The 21758-nt window shown below is 39.9% G+C and overlaps 1 protein-coding gene across 2 annotated transcripts in view; it reads right to left on the bottom strand.

The window, feature by feature from the left end:
- ACVR2A (activin A receptor type 2A) overlaps positions 1–21758 on the bottom strand; it is a 398918-nt gene that overhangs the window by 82898 nt on the left and 294262 nt on the right. For both annotated transcript variants that reach the window (XM_053698276.1, XM_053698277.1), the window contains one exon: positions 11068–11213. In XM_053698276.1, the coding sequence (XP_053554251.1) occupies positions 11068–11213 (146 nt within the window). The remainder of the gene's footprint in view (positions 1–11067; positions 11214–21758) is intronic.

Here is a 21758-nt window from a genome sequence, read left to right as displayed (position 1 = left end):
TCAGGTAGCTTAGCCTCAAAAAACCTGTAGAGTAGACAAGACCTCCCTTAGTAAAAAAAAAAGCAGATGTTCAATTTTGAATCTAAAGGAGGGTTCCTCCGCCGGAGGAGACTTGGTAACAGACGTCTCTGACTCAGAAAGTTCACCCTCTGACGCTACAGAAGTTAACTCATTCTCGGATAGCTGAGACATACAGGCTAGATCTGATATGAGTTTAGATGACTAAGTTGGGAAAACTATGTTTAACCTTTCTCTTGCGTTTCCCAGAGATAGGTATGGCACTCAGGGCCGCAGAAACCGCCGATTGTAGCTGTGCGGTAAAGTCCGCAGGAAAAGGCCCCCTCCAGATGGAGAATTAGCTGCGCCGTGGGGAACTGAATGGGAAGCGGTTTGAGTAGACATGACAGAAATCTCTCGGGTCATAGAATCCTGAGAGGTTGATGGCTCAGAGGGACTGATTGCGCTAAGGGAATTGGCAGACTTAGCTCCTTTATTAGACCTTAAAACCGTGCATAGGCAATTGGAACAAAATTCATCAGGTGGGCAAACCACAGCCTCCTCATAATATAAACAGGTATTATTCACTACAGAAGGAGTGGAACGCTCTAACGTAGTACCAGAGTCCTCCATAGCTTTGGTATGTAATTCCAAAGAAGGAATAAAAAATGTTACAAAAAACAAGCGATTTTAACAGGCACCTTTGCAATCCCAATGGCTGGGGCACTCACCACCTCCTAGACCCAGACAAATCATCAGTGAAACGCTCTCCTCAGGAGTGCTGTCTGCAGCAGGATCACAAGCAAGAGAAAGAGACTGCACCCGGTCACGTAGTGCGTAAGACAGGACTTCCCGAGCTATGCAAAAGAGTGCTAAGCCAAAATGAGCTGCGCAGCACTTAAAAACTAAAGTGAAACCTGTCTGTTCCAAAGCCAAAAGCACAGTCTTATGAGCCCAAACCTAATGCAGAAAATAAAAAACCCCATAACTGTTCCTAATAATCTCCCTAAGGAGATATTAACCCTTGAACCTGATGAGGTATAGAAGAGCCACACTGACTCTATGCAGGAGTCCCTGCTATAACAATAAAGTGGACTAAACCTCTAGGATCTATGCTGTGGAACAGATACAGCCTCAAGTGTGACGGCCTTCTAGCAACGTTCTGACAGGGACCTAAGTGATTAAAAGCAAGAAGTGAAACTAATCAACACTGATTGCTCAGGAGTTGTTAGTTGAAGGTTTCGCAGAAATTTTTTCCCTGCATCTCCAGACTAACTTTCATCAATCACTGAGAGGTTTATATGATTACTTAAAACTCTAGTCCTCTCTTGAAGGTAACATATCCATTACAGGACTATTCAAATCTTGTGACACTTCTCTGCTAACTCCACTAGTGACAAAAGGCAAAGAATGACTGGGACGATAGGGGAAGTGGGAGGCATATTTAAGCCTTTAGCTGGGGTGTCTTTGCCTCCTCCTGGTGGCCATGTGTTGTATTTCCCAACAGTAAGGAATTAAGTTGTGGACTCTCCCTGCTTTATGGAAAGAAAACAGAATTTATGTTTACCTGATAAATTACTTTCTCCAACGGTGTGTCCGGTCCACGGCGTCATCCTTACTTGTGGGATATTCTCTTCCCCAACAGGAAATGGCAAAGAGCCCAGCAAAGCTGGTCACATGATCCCTCCTAGGCTCCGCCTTCCCCAGTCATTCGACCGACGTAAAGGAGGAATATTTGCATAGGAGAAATCATATGATACCGTGGTGACTGTAGTTAAAGAAAATAAATTATCAGACCTGATTAAAAAACCAGGGCGGGCCGTGGACCGGACACACCGTTGGAGAAAGTAATTTATCAGGTAAACATAAATTCTGTTTTCTCCAACATAGGTGTGTCCGGTCCACGGCGTCATCCTTACTTGTGGGAACCAATACCAAAGCTTTAGGACACGGATGAAGGGAGGGAGCAAATCAGGTCACCTAGATGGAAGGCACCACGGCTTGCAAAACCTCTCTCCCAAAAATAGCCTCAGAAGAAGCAAAAGTATCAAATTTGTAAAATTTAGTAAAAGTGTGCAGTGAAGACCAAGTCGCTGCCTTACATATCTGATCAACAGAAGCCTCGTTCTTGAAGGCCCATGTGGAAGCCACGGCCCTAGTGGAATGGGCTGTGATTCTTTCAGGAGGCTGCCGTCCGGCAGTCTCGTAAGCCAATCTGATGATGCTTTTAAGCCAAAAAGAGAGAGAGGTAGAAGTTGCTTTTTGACCTCTCCTTTTACCAGAATAAACAACAAACAAGGAAGATGTTTGTCTAAAATCCTTTGTAGCATCTAAATAGAATTTTAGAGCACGAACTACATCCAAATTGTGCAACAAACGTTCCTTCTTTGAAACTGGATTCGGACACAAAGAAGGCACGACTATCTCCTGGTTAATGTTTTTGTTAGAAACAACTTTCGGAAGAAAACCAGGTTTAGTACGCAAAACCACCTTATCTGCATGGAACACCAGATAAGGAGGAGAACACTGCAGAGCAGATAACTCTGAAACTCTTCTAGCAGAAGAAATTGCAACCAAAAACAAAACTTTCCAAGATAATAACTTAATATCAACGGAATGTAAGGGTTCAAACGGAACCCCCTGAAGAACTGAAAGAACTAAATTGAGACTCCAAGGAGGAGTCAAAGGTTTGTAAACAGGCTTGATTCTAACCAGAGCCTGAACAAAGGCTTGAACATCTGGCACAGCTGCCAGCTTTTTGTGAAGTAACACAGACAAAGCAGAAATCTGTCCCTTCAAAGAACTTGCAGATAATCCTTTCTCCAAACCTTCTTGAAGAAAGGATAGAATCTTAGGAATTTTTATCTTGTCCCAAGGGAATCCTTTAGATTCACACCAACAGATATATTTTTTCCATATTTTATGGTAGATTTTTCTAGTTACAGGCTTTCTGGCCTGAACAAGAGTATCAATGACAGAATCTGAGAACCCTCGCTTTGATAAAATCAAGCGTTCAATCTCCAAGCAGTCAGTTGGAGTGAGACCAGATTCGGATGTTCGAACGGACCTTGAACAAGAAGGTCCCGTCTCAAAGGTAGCTTCCATGGTGGAGCCGATGACATATTCACCCGGTCTGCATACCAAGTCCTGCGTGGCCACGCAGGAGCTATCAAGATCACCGATGCCCTCTCCTGACTGATCCTGGCTACCAGCCTGGGGATGAGAGGAAACGGTGGGAATACATAAGCTAGTTTGAAGGTCCAAGGTGCTACTAGTGCATCTACTAGAGTCGCCTTGGGATCCCTGGATCTGGACCCGTAGCAAGGAACCTTGAAGTTCTGACGAGAGGCCATCAGATCCATGTCTGGAATGCCCCACAACTGAGTAATTTGGGCAAAGATTTCCGGATGGAGTTCCCACTCCCCCGGATGAAATGTCTGACGACTCAGAAAATCCGCTTCCCAATTTTCCACTCCTGGGATGTGGATTGCAGACAAGTGGCAGGAGTGAGTCTCCGCCCATTGAATGATTTTGGTCACTTCTTCCATCGCCAGGGAACTCCTTGTTCCCCCCTGATGGTTGATGTACGCAACAGTCGTCATGTTGTCCGATTGAAACCGTATGAATTTGGCCTTTGCTAGCTGAGGCCAAGCCTTGAGAGCATTGAATATCGCTCTCAGTTCCAGAATATTTATCGGGAGAAGAGATTCTTCCCGAGACCAAAGACCCTGAGCTTTCAGGAGTCCCCAGACCGCGCCCCAGCCCACCAGACTGGCGTCGGTCGTGACAATGACCCACTCTGGTCTGCGGAAGCTCATCCCCTGTGACAGGTTGTCCAGGGACAGCCACCAACGGAGTGAATCTCTGGTCCTCTGATCTACTTGTATCGTCGGAGACAAGTCTGTATAATCCCCATTCCACTGACTGAGCATGCACAGTTGTAATGGTCTCAGATGAATTCGTGCAAAAGGAACTATGTCCATTGCCGCGACCATCAAACCTATTACTTCCATGCACTGCGCTATGGAAGGAAGAGGAACAGAATGAAGTACTTGACAAGAGTTTAGAAGTTTTGATTTTCTGGCCTCTGTCAGAAAAATCCTCATTTCTAAGGAGTCTATTATTGTTCCCAAGAAGGGAACTCTTGTTGACGGAGATAGAGAACTTTTTTCTACGTTCACTTTCCACCCGTGAGATCTGAGAAAGGCCAGGACAATGTCCGTGTGAGCCTTTGCTTGTGGAAGGGACGACGCTTGAATCAGAATGTCGTCCAAGTAAGGTACTACTGCAATGCCCCTTGGTCTAAGCACCGCTAGAAGGGACCCCAGTACCTTTGTGAAAATTCTTGGAGCAGTGGCTAATCCGAACGGAAGTGCCACAAACTGGTAATGCTTGTCCAGAAAGGCGAACCTTAGGAACCGATGATGTTCCTTGTGGATAGGAATATGTAGATACGCATCCTTTAAATCCACCGTGGTCATGAATTGACCTTCCTGGATGGAAGGAAGAATTGTTCGAATGGTTTCCATTTTGAACGATGGAACCTTGAGAAACTTGTTTAGGATCTTGAGATCTAAGATTGGTCTGAATGTTCCCTCTTTTTTGGGAACTATGAACAGATTGGAGTAGAACCCCATCCCTTGTTCTCCTAATGGAACAGGATGAATCACTCCCATTTTTAACAGGTCTTCTACACAATGTAAGAATGCCTGTTTTTTTATGTGGTCTGAAGACAATTGAGACCTGTGGAACCTCCCCCTTGGGGGAAGCCCCTTGAATTCCAGAAGATAACCTTGGGAGACTATTTCCAGCGCCCAAGGATCCAGAACATCTCTTGCCCAAGCCTGAGCGAAGAGAGAGAGAGTCTGCCCCCCACCAGATCCGGTCCTGGATCGGGGGCCAACATCTCATGCTGTCTTGGTAGCAGTGGCAGGTTTCTTAGCCTGCTTACCTTTGTTCCAGCCTTGCATTGGCCTCCAGGCTGGCTTGGCTTGAGAAGTATTACCCTCTTGCTTAGAGGACGTAGCACTTGGGGCTGGTCCGTTTCTGCGAAAGGGACGAAAATTTGGTTTATTTTTAGCCTTGAAAGACCTATCCTGAGGAAGGGCGTGGCCCTTGCCCCCAGTGATATCAGAAATAATCTCTTTCAAGTCAGGGCCAAACAGCGTTTTCCCCTTGAAAGGAATGTTAAGCAATTTGTTCTTGGAAGACGCATCCGCTGACCAAGATTTTAGCCAAAGCGCTCTGCGCGCCACAATAGCAAACCCAGAATTTTTCGCCGCTAATCTAGCCAATTGCAAAGTGGCGTCTAAGGTGAAAGAGTTAGCCAATTTGAGAGCATGAATTCTGTCCAAAATCTCCTCATAAGAAGAATCTTTATTGAGCGCATTTTCTAGTTCATCGAACCAGAAACACGCTGCTGTAGTGACAGGAACAATGCATGAAATTGGTTGTAGAAGGTAACCTTGCTGAACAAACATCTTTTTAAGCAAACCCTCTAATTTTTTATCCATAGGATCTTTGAAAGCACAACTATCTTCTATGGGTATAGTGGTGCGTTTGTTTAGAGTAGAAACCGCCCCCTCGACCTTGGGGACTGTCTGCCATAAGTCCTTTCTGGGGTCGACCATAGGAAACAATTTCTTAAATATAGGGGGAGGGACGAAAGGTATGCCGGGCCTTTCCCATTCTTTGTTTACAATGTCCGCCACCCGCTTGGGTATAGGAAAAGCTTCGGGGGGCCCCGGGACCTCTAGGAACTTGTCCATCTTACATAATTTCTCTGGAATGACCAAATTCTCACAATCATCCAGAGTAGATAACACCTCCTTAAGCAGAGCGCGGAGATGTTCCAATTTAAATTTGAATGTAATCACATCAGGTTCAGCTTGTTGAGAAATTTTCCCTGAATCTGAAATTTCTCCCTCAGACAAAACCTCCCTGGCCCCCTCAGACTGGTGTAGGGGCACTTCAGAACCAATATCATCAGCGTCCTCATGCTCTTCAGAATTTTCTAAAACAGAGCAGTTGCGCTTTCGCTGATAAGTGGGCATTTTGGCTAAAATGTTTTTGATAGAATTATCCATTACAGCCGTTAATTGTTGCATAGTAAGGAGTATTGGCGCACTAGATGTACTAGGGGCCTCCTGTGTGGGCAAGACTGGCGTAGACGAAGGAGGGGATGATGCAGTACCATGCTTACTCCCCTCACTTGAGGAATCATCTTGGGCATCATTTTCTCTAAATTTTGTGTCACATAAATCACATCTATTTAAATGAGAAGGAACCTTGGCTTCCCCACATACAGAACACAGTCTGATAGTTCAGACATGTTAAACAGGCATAAACTTGATAACAAAGTACAAAAAACGTTTTAAAATAAAACCGTTACTGTCACTTTAAATTTTAAACTGAACACACTTTATTACTGTAAATGTGAAAAAGTATGAAGGAATTGTTCAAAATTCACCAAAATTTCACCACAGTGTCTTAAAGCCTTAAAAGTATTGCACACCAAATGACGCCTTCAGAAAGCTTTTTCTATGTATCTGAGCTCCTCACACATGCATCTGCATGTCATGCTTGCCAAAAACAACTGCGCAATAGAGGCGCGAAAAATGAGGCTCTGCCTATGATTAGGGAAAGCCCCTAGAGAAAAAGGTGTCCAATACAGTGCCTGCCGGTTATTTTACATAATTCCCAAGAATAAAATAATTCCTCAAAGCTATGAAGTATTAAAAATGCTTGTATATCAATCGTTTTAGCCCAGAAAATGTCTACCAGTCTTAAAAACCCTTGTGAAGCCCTTTATTCTATGTAATAAAAATGGCTTACCGGATCCCATAGGGAAAATGACAGCTTCCAGCATTACATAGTCTTGTTAGAAATGTGTCATACCTCAAGCAGCAAAAGTCTGCTCACTGTTTCCCCCAACTGAAGTTAATTCCTCTCAACAGTCCTGTGTGGAAAAAGCCATCGATTTTAGTAACGGTTGCTAAAATACTTTTTCCGCTTACAAACAGAAATCTTCATCTCTTTTCTGTTTCAGAGTAAATAGTACATACCAGCACTATTTTAAAATAACAAACTCTTGATTGAAGAATAAAAACTACATTTAAACACCAAAAAACTCTAAGCCATCTCCGTGGAGATGTTGCCTGTACAACGGCAAAGAGAATGACTGGGGAAGGCGGAGCCTAGGAGGGATCATGTGACCAGCTTTGCTGGGCTCTTTGCCATTTCCTGTTGGGGAAGAGAATATCCCACAAGTAAGGATGACGCCGTGGACCGGACACACCTATGTTGGAGAAATATGTATGTATGTATATATACACACACATATACCATTATATATATATATATATATATATATATATATACACACACACACACACATACAATGAAGGTGGATCACTGCAGTTGGACTTATATACCTTTGATATTTTTAGAATTCACAGTATTTATTGTGACTGCACTGGTGGTCAGAGCGGCATTGTCATCTCTAGTGACTGAGGTCTGTGACAGGAGATACAGACCGCGCAGTAACAGTGTAAGGGGGGGTAGAGGCTGGGCTATGGGTTGGCGGCTCACTCATTACATTACATGTAAAAGTCATCCTGGAGTAGTTGCTTTTGCAGCATGACAGTGTTGGCAGAGACATCAAGTCACCATGTTTGTAGTGCTGATCATAGCCATAAACTAGGTGGCAGCCGTTTGTTTTCAGCTCTCAGTATAAAGCCTGCATCCAGGGCTTGTACAATACTATATTAGGCATAAAAACAAACCTCCTTCCTCACTGTGTGTTCGTGCGCAGATATCTTACAACTTTGTAACAAACTTTACCCCAACGTGTAAGAAAAAAAGCCGATTTTTTTTGTATTAAAAAGGTACATGAAACCCAATTTTTTTCTTTCATGACTCAGATAGAGAATACAATTTTAAATAACTTTCTAATTTACTTCTATTATCTAATCTGTTTCAACTCTTGGTATCATTTGTTGAATGAGCAGCAATGCACTACTAGTTTCTAACTAAACAAATGGGTAAGCCAATCACATTCAATATATATGCAGCCACCAATCAACAGCTAAAACCTAGGTTCTCTGCTGCTCGTGAACTTGCCTAGATAAACCTTTCAGCAAACAACAAGAGAAGGAAGCACATTAAATAATAGAAGTAAATTGGAAAGTTGTTTAGAATTCTATTTTCTATATGAAAGAACATTTTTGGGTTTCATGTCCCTTTAAGACACTTGATTGCATAAATATACAGGTAACAAGTATGACATTTAGGTATATAGTAATGCATGAACCTACAAATAAACCAATCTGAGACACATACAGATTTACATTACAGCCAAAGCATCACTACTTTTATACCCAACAACAATTAGTGTCAATTATACAGTCACTCTGGTTCCTATTTTTTTTTTTAAAATGTATTAATATTTAAAGGGACACTGAACCCAAATTTTTTCTTTTGTGATTCAAATAGAGCATGCAATTTTAAGCAACGTTCTAATTTACTTCTAATCTTTGTTCTATTGCTATCTTTATTTGAAAAAAAGTTATCTAAGCTAAGCAGACATTTTTTGGTTCAGTTACTGGACAGCACTTGTTTATTGGGGTGTGAATTTATCCACTAATCAACAAAAACAACCCAGGTTCACCAAAAATAGGCCGGCATCTAAACTTACATTCTTGCTTTTCAAATAAAGATATCAAGAGAATGAAGAAAATGGGATAATAGGACTAAATTAGAAAGTTGCTTAAAATTGCATGCTCTAATTTGTGCCAAAATTGTTTAAGTCTAGGACACGCCCAAAGCATGTGTAATAAATCGGCAGGAGGTAAGCTAGATTTAGGGCACTTGTTAAAGTCTGTATTATACCATCTATAACCTCTATCTGGTGTGTAGTAAATTTGGTATAAAAGTTTTATATGAGACTCTCTCCATGTCTCGGCCATAGTTGTGTCACATATATGCGCTATTTGTAACTCATTGTCGACATTGATGGCTAAGAGATTTAACCATTTCTGTGCTATTTTCTCTAGATTAGAGCTACCTTTATATGAGTTGAGATTAGAGCTGTGCATCTTCACCTGTCTCACGATTCGATTCGATTATCATCGTAACGATTCGATACGATTCGATTCTACGATGCATCGCGATGCATCACGATTACTGCCCACGATTTTCATTAACAAATTCAAGCAGTCAGAACTCACTTTTTTATTTTATCTGCTTTAAAAAAAAGGGGATTGCTAAGGGGATGTTTCTAGGATATAAGGTATTATGGTCCTGGCATGTTAAATAATAATTCTGGACTTGCCTCTTTTGTCAGGGAATAATGCACAGTTTATGAACCAAGGTGTATAAATGATTGACTTTTAGCAGAGCAGGTCCCAAATACATAACTAACATAGGATATGTGTGATATAGATTTGTTTTTTAAATAAAAATAATGGATTCAGATTTAAGGTAATAGATATGCTTTTAAAAGGCTATAGGTTTATATGTAACATATACATTTATTTATATACACATACAAAGCACAACTATAATACAATACAATACCCTGTCACATATTACACTTAGATCATAGATGGGCTGTTATTTTGCTCCCTAAGCTCATATGAGACTAGTATTCTGGGTATTGGAGAGCTTTGAAAGGAATGCATGGTATGTGTGAGCAGTGCAGTGTCACCGTTAATGATTAGGGCTCTAAACTGACATAAAGGGTCACCTAATCATTCATGTAGGCACTCTAAACATGTTTATTACGGCTCTGTGATGATCTGCAGCTGGGAAGGAATGCTATGTCATTTCCTCTTAACGGAACCTTTATTAACAGCTGCACCAACCACTTACTGAACGGCTTCAATAAGTTGTCCTAGAGGTAAAGGTGCTGGCCTAGAGGTAAAGGTGCTGGCCGGGTGAATGTGATTAATTAAGCCCTCCCTGCTGTGTTGCTGCTTCAAGAATAGGAGAGATCTGACAGGGCAGAAGCAGTCTTACCAACTGACAGCAGCCTCGTGTAACACAGTGACTATTTCCTTGTATTATCGCTTCCCTGTTAACTGTTGCGGTCTCTGCTGCATGTTTTCTCTTTGTCAGACCCCTAGCCCAGCACCAAACGAGCATTTGAGTGTTGCTATTAGATACTTTTGTAAAACTTGACTTTTTCTATATCTAATAGCAACACTCAAATGCTCGTTTGGTGCTGGGCTAGGGGTCTGACAAAGAGGAAACATGCAGCAGAGACCGCAACAGTGAGTAAACAGGGAAGCGATAATACAAGGAAATATTCACTGTGTTACAGGAGGCTGCTGTCCGCTTGTCAGACAACTGCACTGAGCATGCTGATGTTCCAAAAACATAAAATCAATCAATATTTATTCTGTCTGCCATTACTTTAGCCCTCACATCAGTCAGTGGGAGAGGCGGGGTCACGTGACATTGTGCGATGACGTCACTGACCCTGAATCGATTCTGACCTTGCACTGCATCGATGCAGCATCGTTAATGGCTGCATCGCGATGCATCGCAATGGCGATTATTTTTGACACCCCTAGATGAGATAGGTGTACCATGAAGAGATGGAGAAGTAACCTGCTTTGGACAAAGCTGGCCAATTATCCAAATTCCCCCATGACCATTTCCAGTTAAATTTAGTAGATAATTGTATCGCATAATGTCTGGCTTGCAAATAAGCAAAGAAATCTTGGCTGATAAGATTAAACTCAAGTTTCAGCTCTTCAAAAGATATAATAATTCCTGATTCTGCTTTAAATAACTGTGAGCGATAAATGAGCCCCTGTCCCTGCCATCTCTTCAATAATGCATTTTGTGTTCCCTATTGAAAATCCGGGTTTCCTAAGAAGGTTTGATATCTAGGTATATTAGTGTTTATTCCGACTCGTGTTCCAATCTTAGACCATGCCTGAATTATCGTATATATTGTTTTTAGACCTTTTACTTGCTTAGGTATTTGATGAAGAGGAATATGTAGACACTGGATGGATATATATATATATATATATATATATATATAAAATTTATTTATCTTACCGGTGAGCAATAGCAGGTTTATGCCCATCTTTCAGCCCTGGGATATCTTCATGAAGGTAGGCCAAGCCTCTGGCCATTGATTCTGCAATATGACAAAGCTCATTCCAGGAAACAACATTTGCCTTGAGAAAATCGGTGAGGGAGCCCTATTGTAGAGAAAAAAAGAAATCAGTTTAGGTAACAAACATTTCCATCACAAAAACAATCTAGGATAGCCTCCCTGTTTGCATTCAAGCATATCCGTTAAATAAAATAAATAAAAAAAATGTTAAAATTAGACAAATGTCCATAACATAATTTAGTTCCCTAAGTAGCACTCATCCACAAATAGTTCCCCAAAAAAGAGGTGAGACAGAAAATTAAAGAGCCCCTAATTTTAAAGGGATATAAAACAGTGTTTCATTGTTGTAATAAAAAAAGCACTAAGCAGCAATTTTTGCAATATCTGCTTGCTTATCTATCTGTAGGCAGTGGCTACACTGAGAAGTGCCCATTCAGCAAGAAAAGTTGATTTCTGTTTTTATTTTTAACAATCTGTTTCTGCTTACTTTCGTTTTACAACGGTTCAATTTACACCGTTTCAGAATAACAACTTTTTTTCCAGTCATGTGACTGCTATTGAAAAGCATTGAGAAGCAGTGCATTTATTAAAATAGCCAGTAGGTAAAGCTGTCCGCTTGTGTTGCGGCAAAGCCAAGCAAGCTGAAATTAATCCGTTTAACCAGACCTGAGCTATCAAGCAGATTTCAAAGGAACAAGATCTTCCTGTCTATAAATCAGTCCAGATTGGAATGCATAGAAAGAACTGTTTGCAGAAAAATGAAAGTAAAGTCTGTGTTGTGTGATTATTTTATTTGGTTTATAATGCTGTTTAGCAAATGTTTTTGTTCATTTAACTTAATTATATATTCTGTGTTGAGTAATTATTTTATTAGGTTTATAATGCTGTTTAGCATTTAAAGTCTTCATTTCAAAGCTTTAAAAATAATGTATTAGGTGTTACTTATGACAATTTTGAGAGGGTCCTGGAACCTAACTCCCTCACTTCCCATTGACTTACATTATAAACTGGGTTTCAATTTACAACGGTTTCGATTTACAACCATTCCTTCTGGAACCTAACCCCGGCGTAAACTGAGGGCTACCTGTACACACACACACATATACATATATATATATATATATATATATATATATATATATATATATATATATATATATATACAAATAACATAATTTATGTAAGAACTTACCTGATAAATTCATTTCTTTCATATTAGCAAGAGTCCATGAGCTAGTGACGTATGGGATATACATTCCTACCAGGAGGGGCAAAGTTTCCCAAACCTCAAAATGCCTACAAATACACCCCTCACCACACCCACAAATCAGTTTAACGAATAGCCAAGAAGTGGGGTGATAAGAAAAAAGTGCGAAAGCATATAAAATAAGGAATTGGAATAATTGTGCTTTATACAAAAAAATCATAACCACCACAAAAAAGGGCGGGCCTCATGGACTCTTGCTAATATGAAAGAAATGAATTTATCAGGTAAGTTCTTACATAAATTATGTTTTCTTTCATGTAATTAGCAAGAGTCCATGAGCTAGTGACGTATGGGATAATGACTACCCAAGATGTGGATCTTTCCACGCAAGAGTCACTAGAGAGGGAGGGATAAAAATAAAGACAGCCAATTCCTGCTGAAAATAATCCACACCCAAAATAAAGTTTAATGAAAAACAGAAGATTCAAACTGAAACCGCTGCCTGAAGTACTTTTCTACCAAAAACTGCTTCAGAAGAAGAAAATACATCAAAATGGTAGAATTTAGTAAAAGTATGCAAAGAGGACCAAGTTGCTGCTTTGCAAATCTGATCAACCGAAGCTTCATTCCTAAACACCCAGGAAGTAGAAACTGACCTAGTAGAATGAGCTGTAATCCTTTGAGGCGGAGTTTTACCCGACTCGACATAGGCATGATGAATTAAAGATTTCAACCAAGATGCCAAAGAAATGGCAGAAGCTTTCTGGCCTTTTCTAGAACCGGAAAAGATAACAAATAGACTAGAAGTCTTTCGGAAAGACTTCGTAGCTTCAACATAATATTTCAAAGCTCTAACAATATCCAAAGAATGCAACGATTTCTCCTTAGAATTCTTAGGATTAGGACATAATGAAGGAACCACAATTTCTCTACTAATGTTGTTGGAATTCACAACCTTAGGTAAAAATTCAAAAGAAGTTCGCAACACCGCCTTATCCTGATGAAAAATCAGAAAAGGGGACTCACAAGAAAGAGCAGATAATTCAGACACTCTTCTGGCAGAAGAGATCGCCAAAAGGAACAAAACTTTCCAAGAAAGTAATTTAATGTCCAATGAATGCATGGGTTCAAAAGGAGGAGCTTGAAGAGCCCCCAGAACCAAATTCAAACTCCAAGGAGGAGAAATTGACTTAATGACAGGTTTTATACGAACCAAAGCTTGTACAAAACAATGAATATCAGGAAGATTAGCAATCTTTCTGTGAAAAAGAACAGAAAGAGCAGAGATTTGTCCTTTCAAAGAACTTGCGGATAAACCTTATCTAAACCATCCTGAAGAAACTGTAAAATTCTCGGAATTCTAAAAGAATGCCAAGAAAAATGATGAGAAAGACACCAAGAAAAATAAGTCTTCCAGACTCTATAATATATCTCTCTAGATACAGATTTACGAGCCTGTAACATAGTATTAATCACAGAGTCAGAGAAACCTCTTTGACCAAGAATCAAGCGTTCAATCTCCATACCTTTAAATTTAAGGATTTCAGATCCTGATGGAAAAAAGGACCTTGCGACAGAAGGTCTGGTCTTAGCGGAAGAGGCCATCCGGACAAGATCCGCATACCAAAACCTGTGAGGCCATGCCGGAGCTACCAGCAGAACAAACGAGCATTCCTTCAGAATCTTGGAGATTACTCTTGGAAGAAGAACTAGAGGCGGAAAGATATAGGCAGGATGATACTTCCAAGGAAGTAATAATGCATCCACTGCTTCCGCCTGAGGATCCCAGGATCTGGACAGATACCTGGGAAGTTTCTTGTTTAGATGAGACGCCATCAGATCTATTTCTGGAAGCTCCCACATTTGAACAATCTGAAGAAATACCTCTGGGTGAAGAGACCATTCGCCCGGATGCAACGTTTGGCGACTGAGATAATCCGCTTCCCAATTGTCTATACCTGGGATATGAACCGCAGAGATTAGACAGGAGCTGGATTCCGCTCAAACCAGAATTCGAGATACTTCTTTCATAGCCAGAGGACTGTGAGTCCCTCCTTGATGATTGATGTATTCCACAGTTGTGACATTGTCTGTCTGAAAACAAATGAACGATTCTCTCTTCAGAAGAGGCCAAGACTGAAGAGCTCTGAAAATTGCACGGAGTTCCAAAATATTGATCGGTAATCTCACCTCCTGAGATTCCCAAACTCCTTGTGCTGTCAGAGAACCGCACATAGCTCCCCAACCTGTAAGACTTGCATCTGTTGAAATTACAGTCCAGGTCGGAAGAACAAAAGAAGCCCCCTGAATTAAACGATGGTGATCTGTCCACCACGTTAGAGAGTGTCGTACAATCGGTTTTAAAGATATTAATTGAGATATCTTTGTGTAATCCCTGCACCACTGGTTCAGCATACAGAGCTGAAGAGGTCGCATGTGAAAACGAGCAAAGGGGATCGCGTCCGATGCAGCAGTCATAAGACCTAGAATTTCCATGCATAAGGCTACCGAAGGGAATGATTGTGACTGAAGGTTTCGACAAGCTGAAATCAATTTTAGACGTCTCTTGTCTGTCAAAGACAGAGTCATGGACACTGAATCTATCTGGAAACCCAGAAAGGTTACCCTTGTCTGAGGAATCAATGAACTTTTTAGTGAATTGATCCTCCAACCATGATCTTGAAGAAACAACACAAGTCGATTCGTATGAGATTCTGCTAAATGTAAAGACTGAGCAAGTACCAAGATATCGTCCAAATAAGGAAATACCACAATACCCTGTTCTCTGATTACAGACAGAAGGGCACCGAAAACCTTTGTAAAAATTCTTGAAGCTGTAGCTAGGCCAAACGGCAGAGCCACAAACTGGTAATGCTTGTCCAGAAAAGAGAATCTCAGGAACTGATAATGATCTGGATGAATCGGAATATGCAGATCTGCATCCTGTAAATCTATTGTGGACATATAATGCCCTTGCTGAACAAAAGGCAAGATAGTCCTTACAGTTACCATTTTGAACGTTGGTATCCTTACATAACGATTCAATATTTTTAGATCCAGAACTGGTCTGAAGGAATTCTCCTTCTTTGGTACAATGAAGAGATTCGAATAAAACCCCAGCCCCTGTTCCAGAACTGGAACTGGCATAATTACTCCAGCTAACTCTAGATCTGAAACACATTTCAGAAATGCTTGAGCTTTCACTGGATTTACTGGGACACGGGAAAGAAAAAATCTCTTTGCAGGAGGTCTTATCTTGAAACCAATTCTGTACCCTTCTGAATCAATGTTCTGAATCCAAAGATTGTGAACAGAATTGATCCAAATTTCTTTGAAAAAACGTAACCTGCCCCCTACCAGCTGAGCTGGAATGAGGGCCGCACCTTCATGTGGACTTAGAGGCTGGCTTTGCTTTTCTAGAAGGCTTGGATTTATTCCAGACTGGAGATGGTTTCCAAACTGAAACTGCTCCTGAGGATGAAGGATCAGGTTTTTGTTCTTTGTTGAAACGAAAGGAACGAAAACGATTATTAGCCCTGTTTTTACCCTTAGATTTTTTATCCTGTGGTAAAAAAGTTCCTTTCCCACCAGTAACAGTTGAGATAATAGAATCCAACTGAGAACCAAATAATTTGTTACCCTGGAAAGAAATGGAAAGTAGAGTCGATTTAGAAGACATATCAGCATTCCAAGTTTTAAGCCATAAAGCTCTTCTAGCTAAAATAGCTAGAGACATAAACCTGACATCAACTCTGATAATATCAAAAATGGCATCACAGATAAAATTATTAGCATGTTGAAGAAGAATAATAATATTATGAGAATCATGATCTGTTACTTGTTGCGCTAAAGTTTCCAACCAAAAAGTTGAAGCTGCAGCAACATCAGCCAAAGATATAGCAGGTCTAAGAAGATTACCTGAACACAGATAAGCTTTTCTTAGAAAGGATTCAATTTTCCTATCTAAAGGATCCTTAAAGGAAGTACCATCTGACGTAGGAATAGTAGTACGTTTAGCAAGGGTAGAAATAGCCCCATCAACTTTAGGGATTTTGTCCCAAAATTCTAATCTGTCAGACGGCACAGGATATAATTGCTTAAAACTTTTAGAAGGAGTAAAAGAATTACCCAAATTATTCCATTCTCTGGAAATTACTTCAGAAATAGCACCAGGAACAGGAAAAACTTCTGGAATAACCACAGGAGATTTAAAGACCTTATCTAAACGTTTAGATTTAGTATCAAGAGGACCAGAATCCTCAATTTCTAAAGCAATTAGTACTTCTTTAAGTAAAGAACGAATAAATTCCATTTTAAATAAATATGAAGATTTATCAGCATCAACCTCTGAGACAGAATCCTCTGAACCAGAAGAGTCATTAGAATCAGAATGATGATGTTCATTTAAAAATTCATCTGTATAAAGAGAAGTTTTAAAAGATTTTTTATGTTTACTAGAAGGAGGAATAACAGACATAGCCTTCTTGATGGATTCAGAAACAAAATCTCTTATGTTATCAGGAACATTCTGAACATTAGATGTTGATGGAACTGCAACAGGTAATGGTACATTACTAAAGGAAATATTATCTGCATTAACAAGTTTGTCATGACAATTAATACAAACAACAGCTGGAGGAACAGCTACCAAAAGTTTACAGCAGATACACTTAGCTTTGGTAGTTCCAGCACCAGACAGCGATTTTCCTGAAGTATCTTCTGACTCAGATGCAACGTGAGACATCTTGCAATATGTAAGAGAAAAAACATATAAAGCAAAATTGATCAAATTCCTTAAATGACAGTTTCAGGAATGGGAAAAAATGCCAAGGAACAAGCTTCTAGCAACCAGAAGCAAAGAAAAAATGAGACTTAAATAATGTGGAGACAAAAGCGACGCCCATATTTTTTTTTAGCGCCAAATAAGACGCCCACATTATTTGGCGCCTAAATGCTTTTGGCACCAAAAAATGACGCCACTTCCGGAACGCCGACATTTTTTGGCGCAAAAGAACGTCAAAAATGACGCAACTTCCGGCGACACGTATGACGCCGGAAACAGAAAAGATTTTTTGCGCCAAAAAAGTCCGCGCCAAGAATGACGCAATAAAATGAAGCATATTCAGCCCCCGCGAGCCTAACAGCCCACAGGGAAAAAAGTCAAAATTTTAAGGTAAGAAAAATAATTGATTCAAGAGCATTATCCCAAATATGAAACTGACTGTCTGAAAATAAGGAATGTTGAACATCCTGAGTCAAGGCAAATAAATGTTTGAATACATATATTTAGAACTTTATAAAAAAGTGCCCAACCATAGCTTAGAGTGTCACAGAAAATAAGACTTACTTACCCCAGGACACTCATCTACATGTTTGTAGAAAACCAAACCAGTACTGAAACGAAAATCAGCAGAGGTAATGGTATATATATATATATATATATATATATATATATATATATATATATAAGAGTATATCGTCGATCTGAAAAGGGAGGTAAGAGATGAATCTCTACGACCGATAACAGAGAACCTATGAAATAGACCCCGTAGAAGGAGATCACTGCATTCAAGATAGGCAATACTCTCCTCACATCCCTCTGACATTCACTGCACGCTGAGAGGAAAACCGGGCTCCAACCTGCTGCGGAGCGCATATCAACGTAGAATCTAGCACAAACTTACTTCACCACCTCCATAGGAGGCAAAGTTTGTAAAACTGATTTGTGGGTGTGGTGAGGGGTGTATTTGTAGGCATTTTGAGGTTTGGGAAACTTTGCCCCTCCTGGTAGGAATGTATATCCCATACGTCACTAGCTCATGGACTCTTGCTAATTACATGAAAGAAATATATATATATATATATATATATATATAAATATATATATATATATATATATATATATAAATAAATATACACACACATATGTATGTATGTATATATATATATATTTTTTTTTTTTTTTAAAGCTAAATGGATGGAGAGAGGAATAATCTTACAGTTTAATCTATATGTTTATTGGGAACCCTTTTTATAGAGTAAAGGAATTCAGCACTCTTAAATTTTAACAATATTTAATTTTATTATATATACTTAATCACCCCTCAGATACAAGTGAACTCTAATGTGAAGAGCCCATACATCAGTAAACAATACAGTTGCAAAATTTATTTTGAAAAACCATATATTTCTACAAATGTCATATTCCTTTAAAACTGTAACACAAATCTTTTTGGCTTAGATAGGATTGTCCATCCTGCTTAAACAAAATCAATGCTTAATATTCACAGAGTAAGCTTTCTGGTTTGTTCCCATAGTTAGTTCATCAACTGAAGTATATCACCACCAGATTGTCCATCCTGTATTTGATACAAAAACAAATTCTGTTTGCATTTCAGGAGCCGATTCCTCAGCTCCAAAACTTATTCTCACTTAAAGATGAAACACAGGCTCCATTAGCATCAAGAGTCATTATTCTGTTTCAAGAGAGCACTTCACTCATGCTGGGCCATATAAAGCCTCCTGCTGCTGTGAGCAAACAAATGCAAAATTGACCGTGGTACAGCCGCAATTTAGGTCCAACAGCACTTGTTAAACTCTGCTCCTCTTACCAGGTCTGTTGGTGTTGCTGCTGTTCCTTCACCGTTGGATTGGTCACCCCCAGTCACATACCGCACTTGCCATGGAGGCTATCCTGCTCCTCTCGCAGACAGACTCACTCCAAACGGTGGGAGAATCTTGCCGGGTGTGACACGTCACTGCCATCAGATGTAGTGTCTCCAAGCAGCTGGTGCTGTTGCTTTCAACCGTACCAGCTGCTTGGAGACACTACATTTCATTTAGAGATAACATAATTTATGTAAGAATTTACATGATAACTTAATTTCTTTCATATTGGCAAGAGTCCATGAGCTTGTGACCTATGGGATATACATTCCTACCAGGAGGGGCAAAGTTTCCCAAACCTCAAAATGCCTATAATTACACCCCCCACCACACCCACAATTCAGTTTAACGAATAGCCAAGAAGTGGGGTGATAAGAAAGGAGTGAAAGCATCAACAAGGAATTGGAATAATTGTGCTTTATACAAAAAAATCATAACCACCATAAAAAGGGTAGGCCTCATGGACTCTTGCCAATATGAAAGAAATTTATCAGGTAAATTCTTACATAAATTATGTTTTTGTAATTGGCAAGAGTCCATGAGCTAGTGATGTATGGGATAGCAAATACCCAAGATGTGGAACTCCACGCAAGAGTCACTAGAGAGGGAGGGATAAAAATAAAGACAGCCAATTCCGCTGAAAAAGGAATCCACAACCCAAATAAGTTTTAATCTTTATAACGAAAAAAAAACATAATTTATGTAAGAACTTACCTGATACATTCATTTCTTTCATATTAGCAAGAGTCCATGAGCTAGTGACGTATGGGATATACATTCCTACCAGGAGGGGCAAAGTTTCCCAAACCTCAAAATGCCTACAAATACACCCCTCACCACACCCACAAATCAGTTTAACGAATAGCCAAGAAGTGGGGTGATAAGAAAAAGTGCGAAAGCATCAAAAATAAGGAATTGGAATAGTTGTGCTTTATACAAAAAAAACATAATCACCACAAAAAAAGGGTGGGTCTCATGGACTCTTGTTAATATGAAAGAAATGAATTTAACAGGTAAGTTCTTACATAAATTATGTTTTCTTTCATGTAATTAGCAAGAGTCCATGAGCTAGTGACGTATGGGATAATGATTACCCAAGATGTGGATCTTTCCACACAAGAGTCACTAGAGAGGGAGGGATAAAATAAAGACAGCCAATTCCGCTGAAAAATAATCCACACCCCAAAACAAAGTTTAAATCTTATAATGAAAAAAACTGAAATTATAAGCAGAAGAATAAAACTGAAACAGCTGTCTGAAGTACTTTTCTACCAAAAACTGCTTCAGAAGAAAATACATCAAAATGGTAGAATTTAGTAAAAGTATGCAAAGAAGACCAAGTTGCTGCTTTGCAAATCTGATCAACCGAAGCTTCATTCCTAAACGCCCAGGAAGTAGAAACTGACCTAGTAGAATGAGCTGTAATCCTTTGAGGCGGAGTTCTACCCGACTCAACATAAGCATGATGAATCAAAGACTTTAACCAAGACGCCAAAGAAATGGCAGAGGCCTTCTGACCTTTCCTAGAACCAGAAAAGATAACAAATAGACTAGAAGTCTTTCGGAAATCTTTAGTAGCTTCAACATAACATTTCAAAGCTCTTACCACAGCCAAAGCATGTAACAATCTTTCCTTAGAATTCTTAGGATTAGGACGCAATGAAGGAACCACAACTAATGTTGTTAGAATTCACAACCTTAGGTAAAAATTTAAATGAAGTCAGCAACACTGCCTTATCCTGATGAAAAATCAGAAAAGGAGATTCACAAGAAAGAGCAGATAACTCAAACTCTTCTAGCAGAAGAGATGGCCAAAAGAAACAAAACTTTCCAAGAAAGTAATTTAATATCCAGAGAATGCATAGGTTCAAAAGGAGGAGCTTGTAGAGCTCCCAGAACCAAATTTAAACTCCAAGGAGGAGAAATTGACTTAATGACAGGTTTGATACGAACCAAAGCCTGTACAAAACAACGAATATCAGGAAGATTAGCAATCTTTCTGTGAAACAGCACAGAAAGAGCATAAATTTGTCCTTTCAAGGAACTTGCAGACAATCCTTTATCCAGACCATCCTGAAGAAACTGTAAAATTCTAGGAATTCTAAAAGAATGCCAGGAAAATTGATGAGAAGAACACCAAGAAATGTAAGTCTTCCAGACTCGATAATATATCTTCCTAGACACAGATTTACGAGCCTATAACATAGTATTAATTACGGAGTCAGAGAAACCTCTATGACTGAGAATCAAGCGTTCAATCTCCATACCTTCAAATTTAATGATTTGAAATCCTGATGGAAAAATGGGCCTTGAGATAGAAGATCTGGTCTTAACGGAAGAGTCCAAGGTTGGCAAGAAGCCATCCGAACAAGATCCGCATACCAAAACCTGTGAGGCCATGCTGGAGCCACCAGCAGTACAAACTAACGCTCCTTTAGAATCTTGGAAATCACTCTTGGAAGAAGAACTAGAGGCGGAAAGATATAGGCAGGATGATACTTCCAAGGAAGCGACAATGCATCCACTGCCTCCGCCTGAGGATCCCTGGATCTGGACAGATACCTGGGAAGTTTCTTGTTTAGATGAGAAGCCATCAGATCTATTTCTGGAAGACCCCAGATTTGAACAATCTGAAGAAATACCTCTGGGTGAAGAGAAAATTCGCCCGGATGTAACGTCTGGCGACTGAGATAATCCGGTTCCCAATTGTCTATACCTGGGATGTGAACCGCAGAAATTAGACAGGAGCTGGATTCC

Source organism: Bombina bombina, chromosome 1, assembly GCF_027579735.1.
Source record: "Bombina bombina isolate aBomBom1 chromosome 1, aBomBom1.pri, whole genome shotgun sequence".
Classification (NCBI taxonomy): Eukaryota; Metazoa; Chordata; class Amphibia; order Anura; family Bombinatoridae; genus Bombina; species Bombina bombina.
This window is presented reverse-complemented; position numbering and strand designations above follow the sequence as displayed.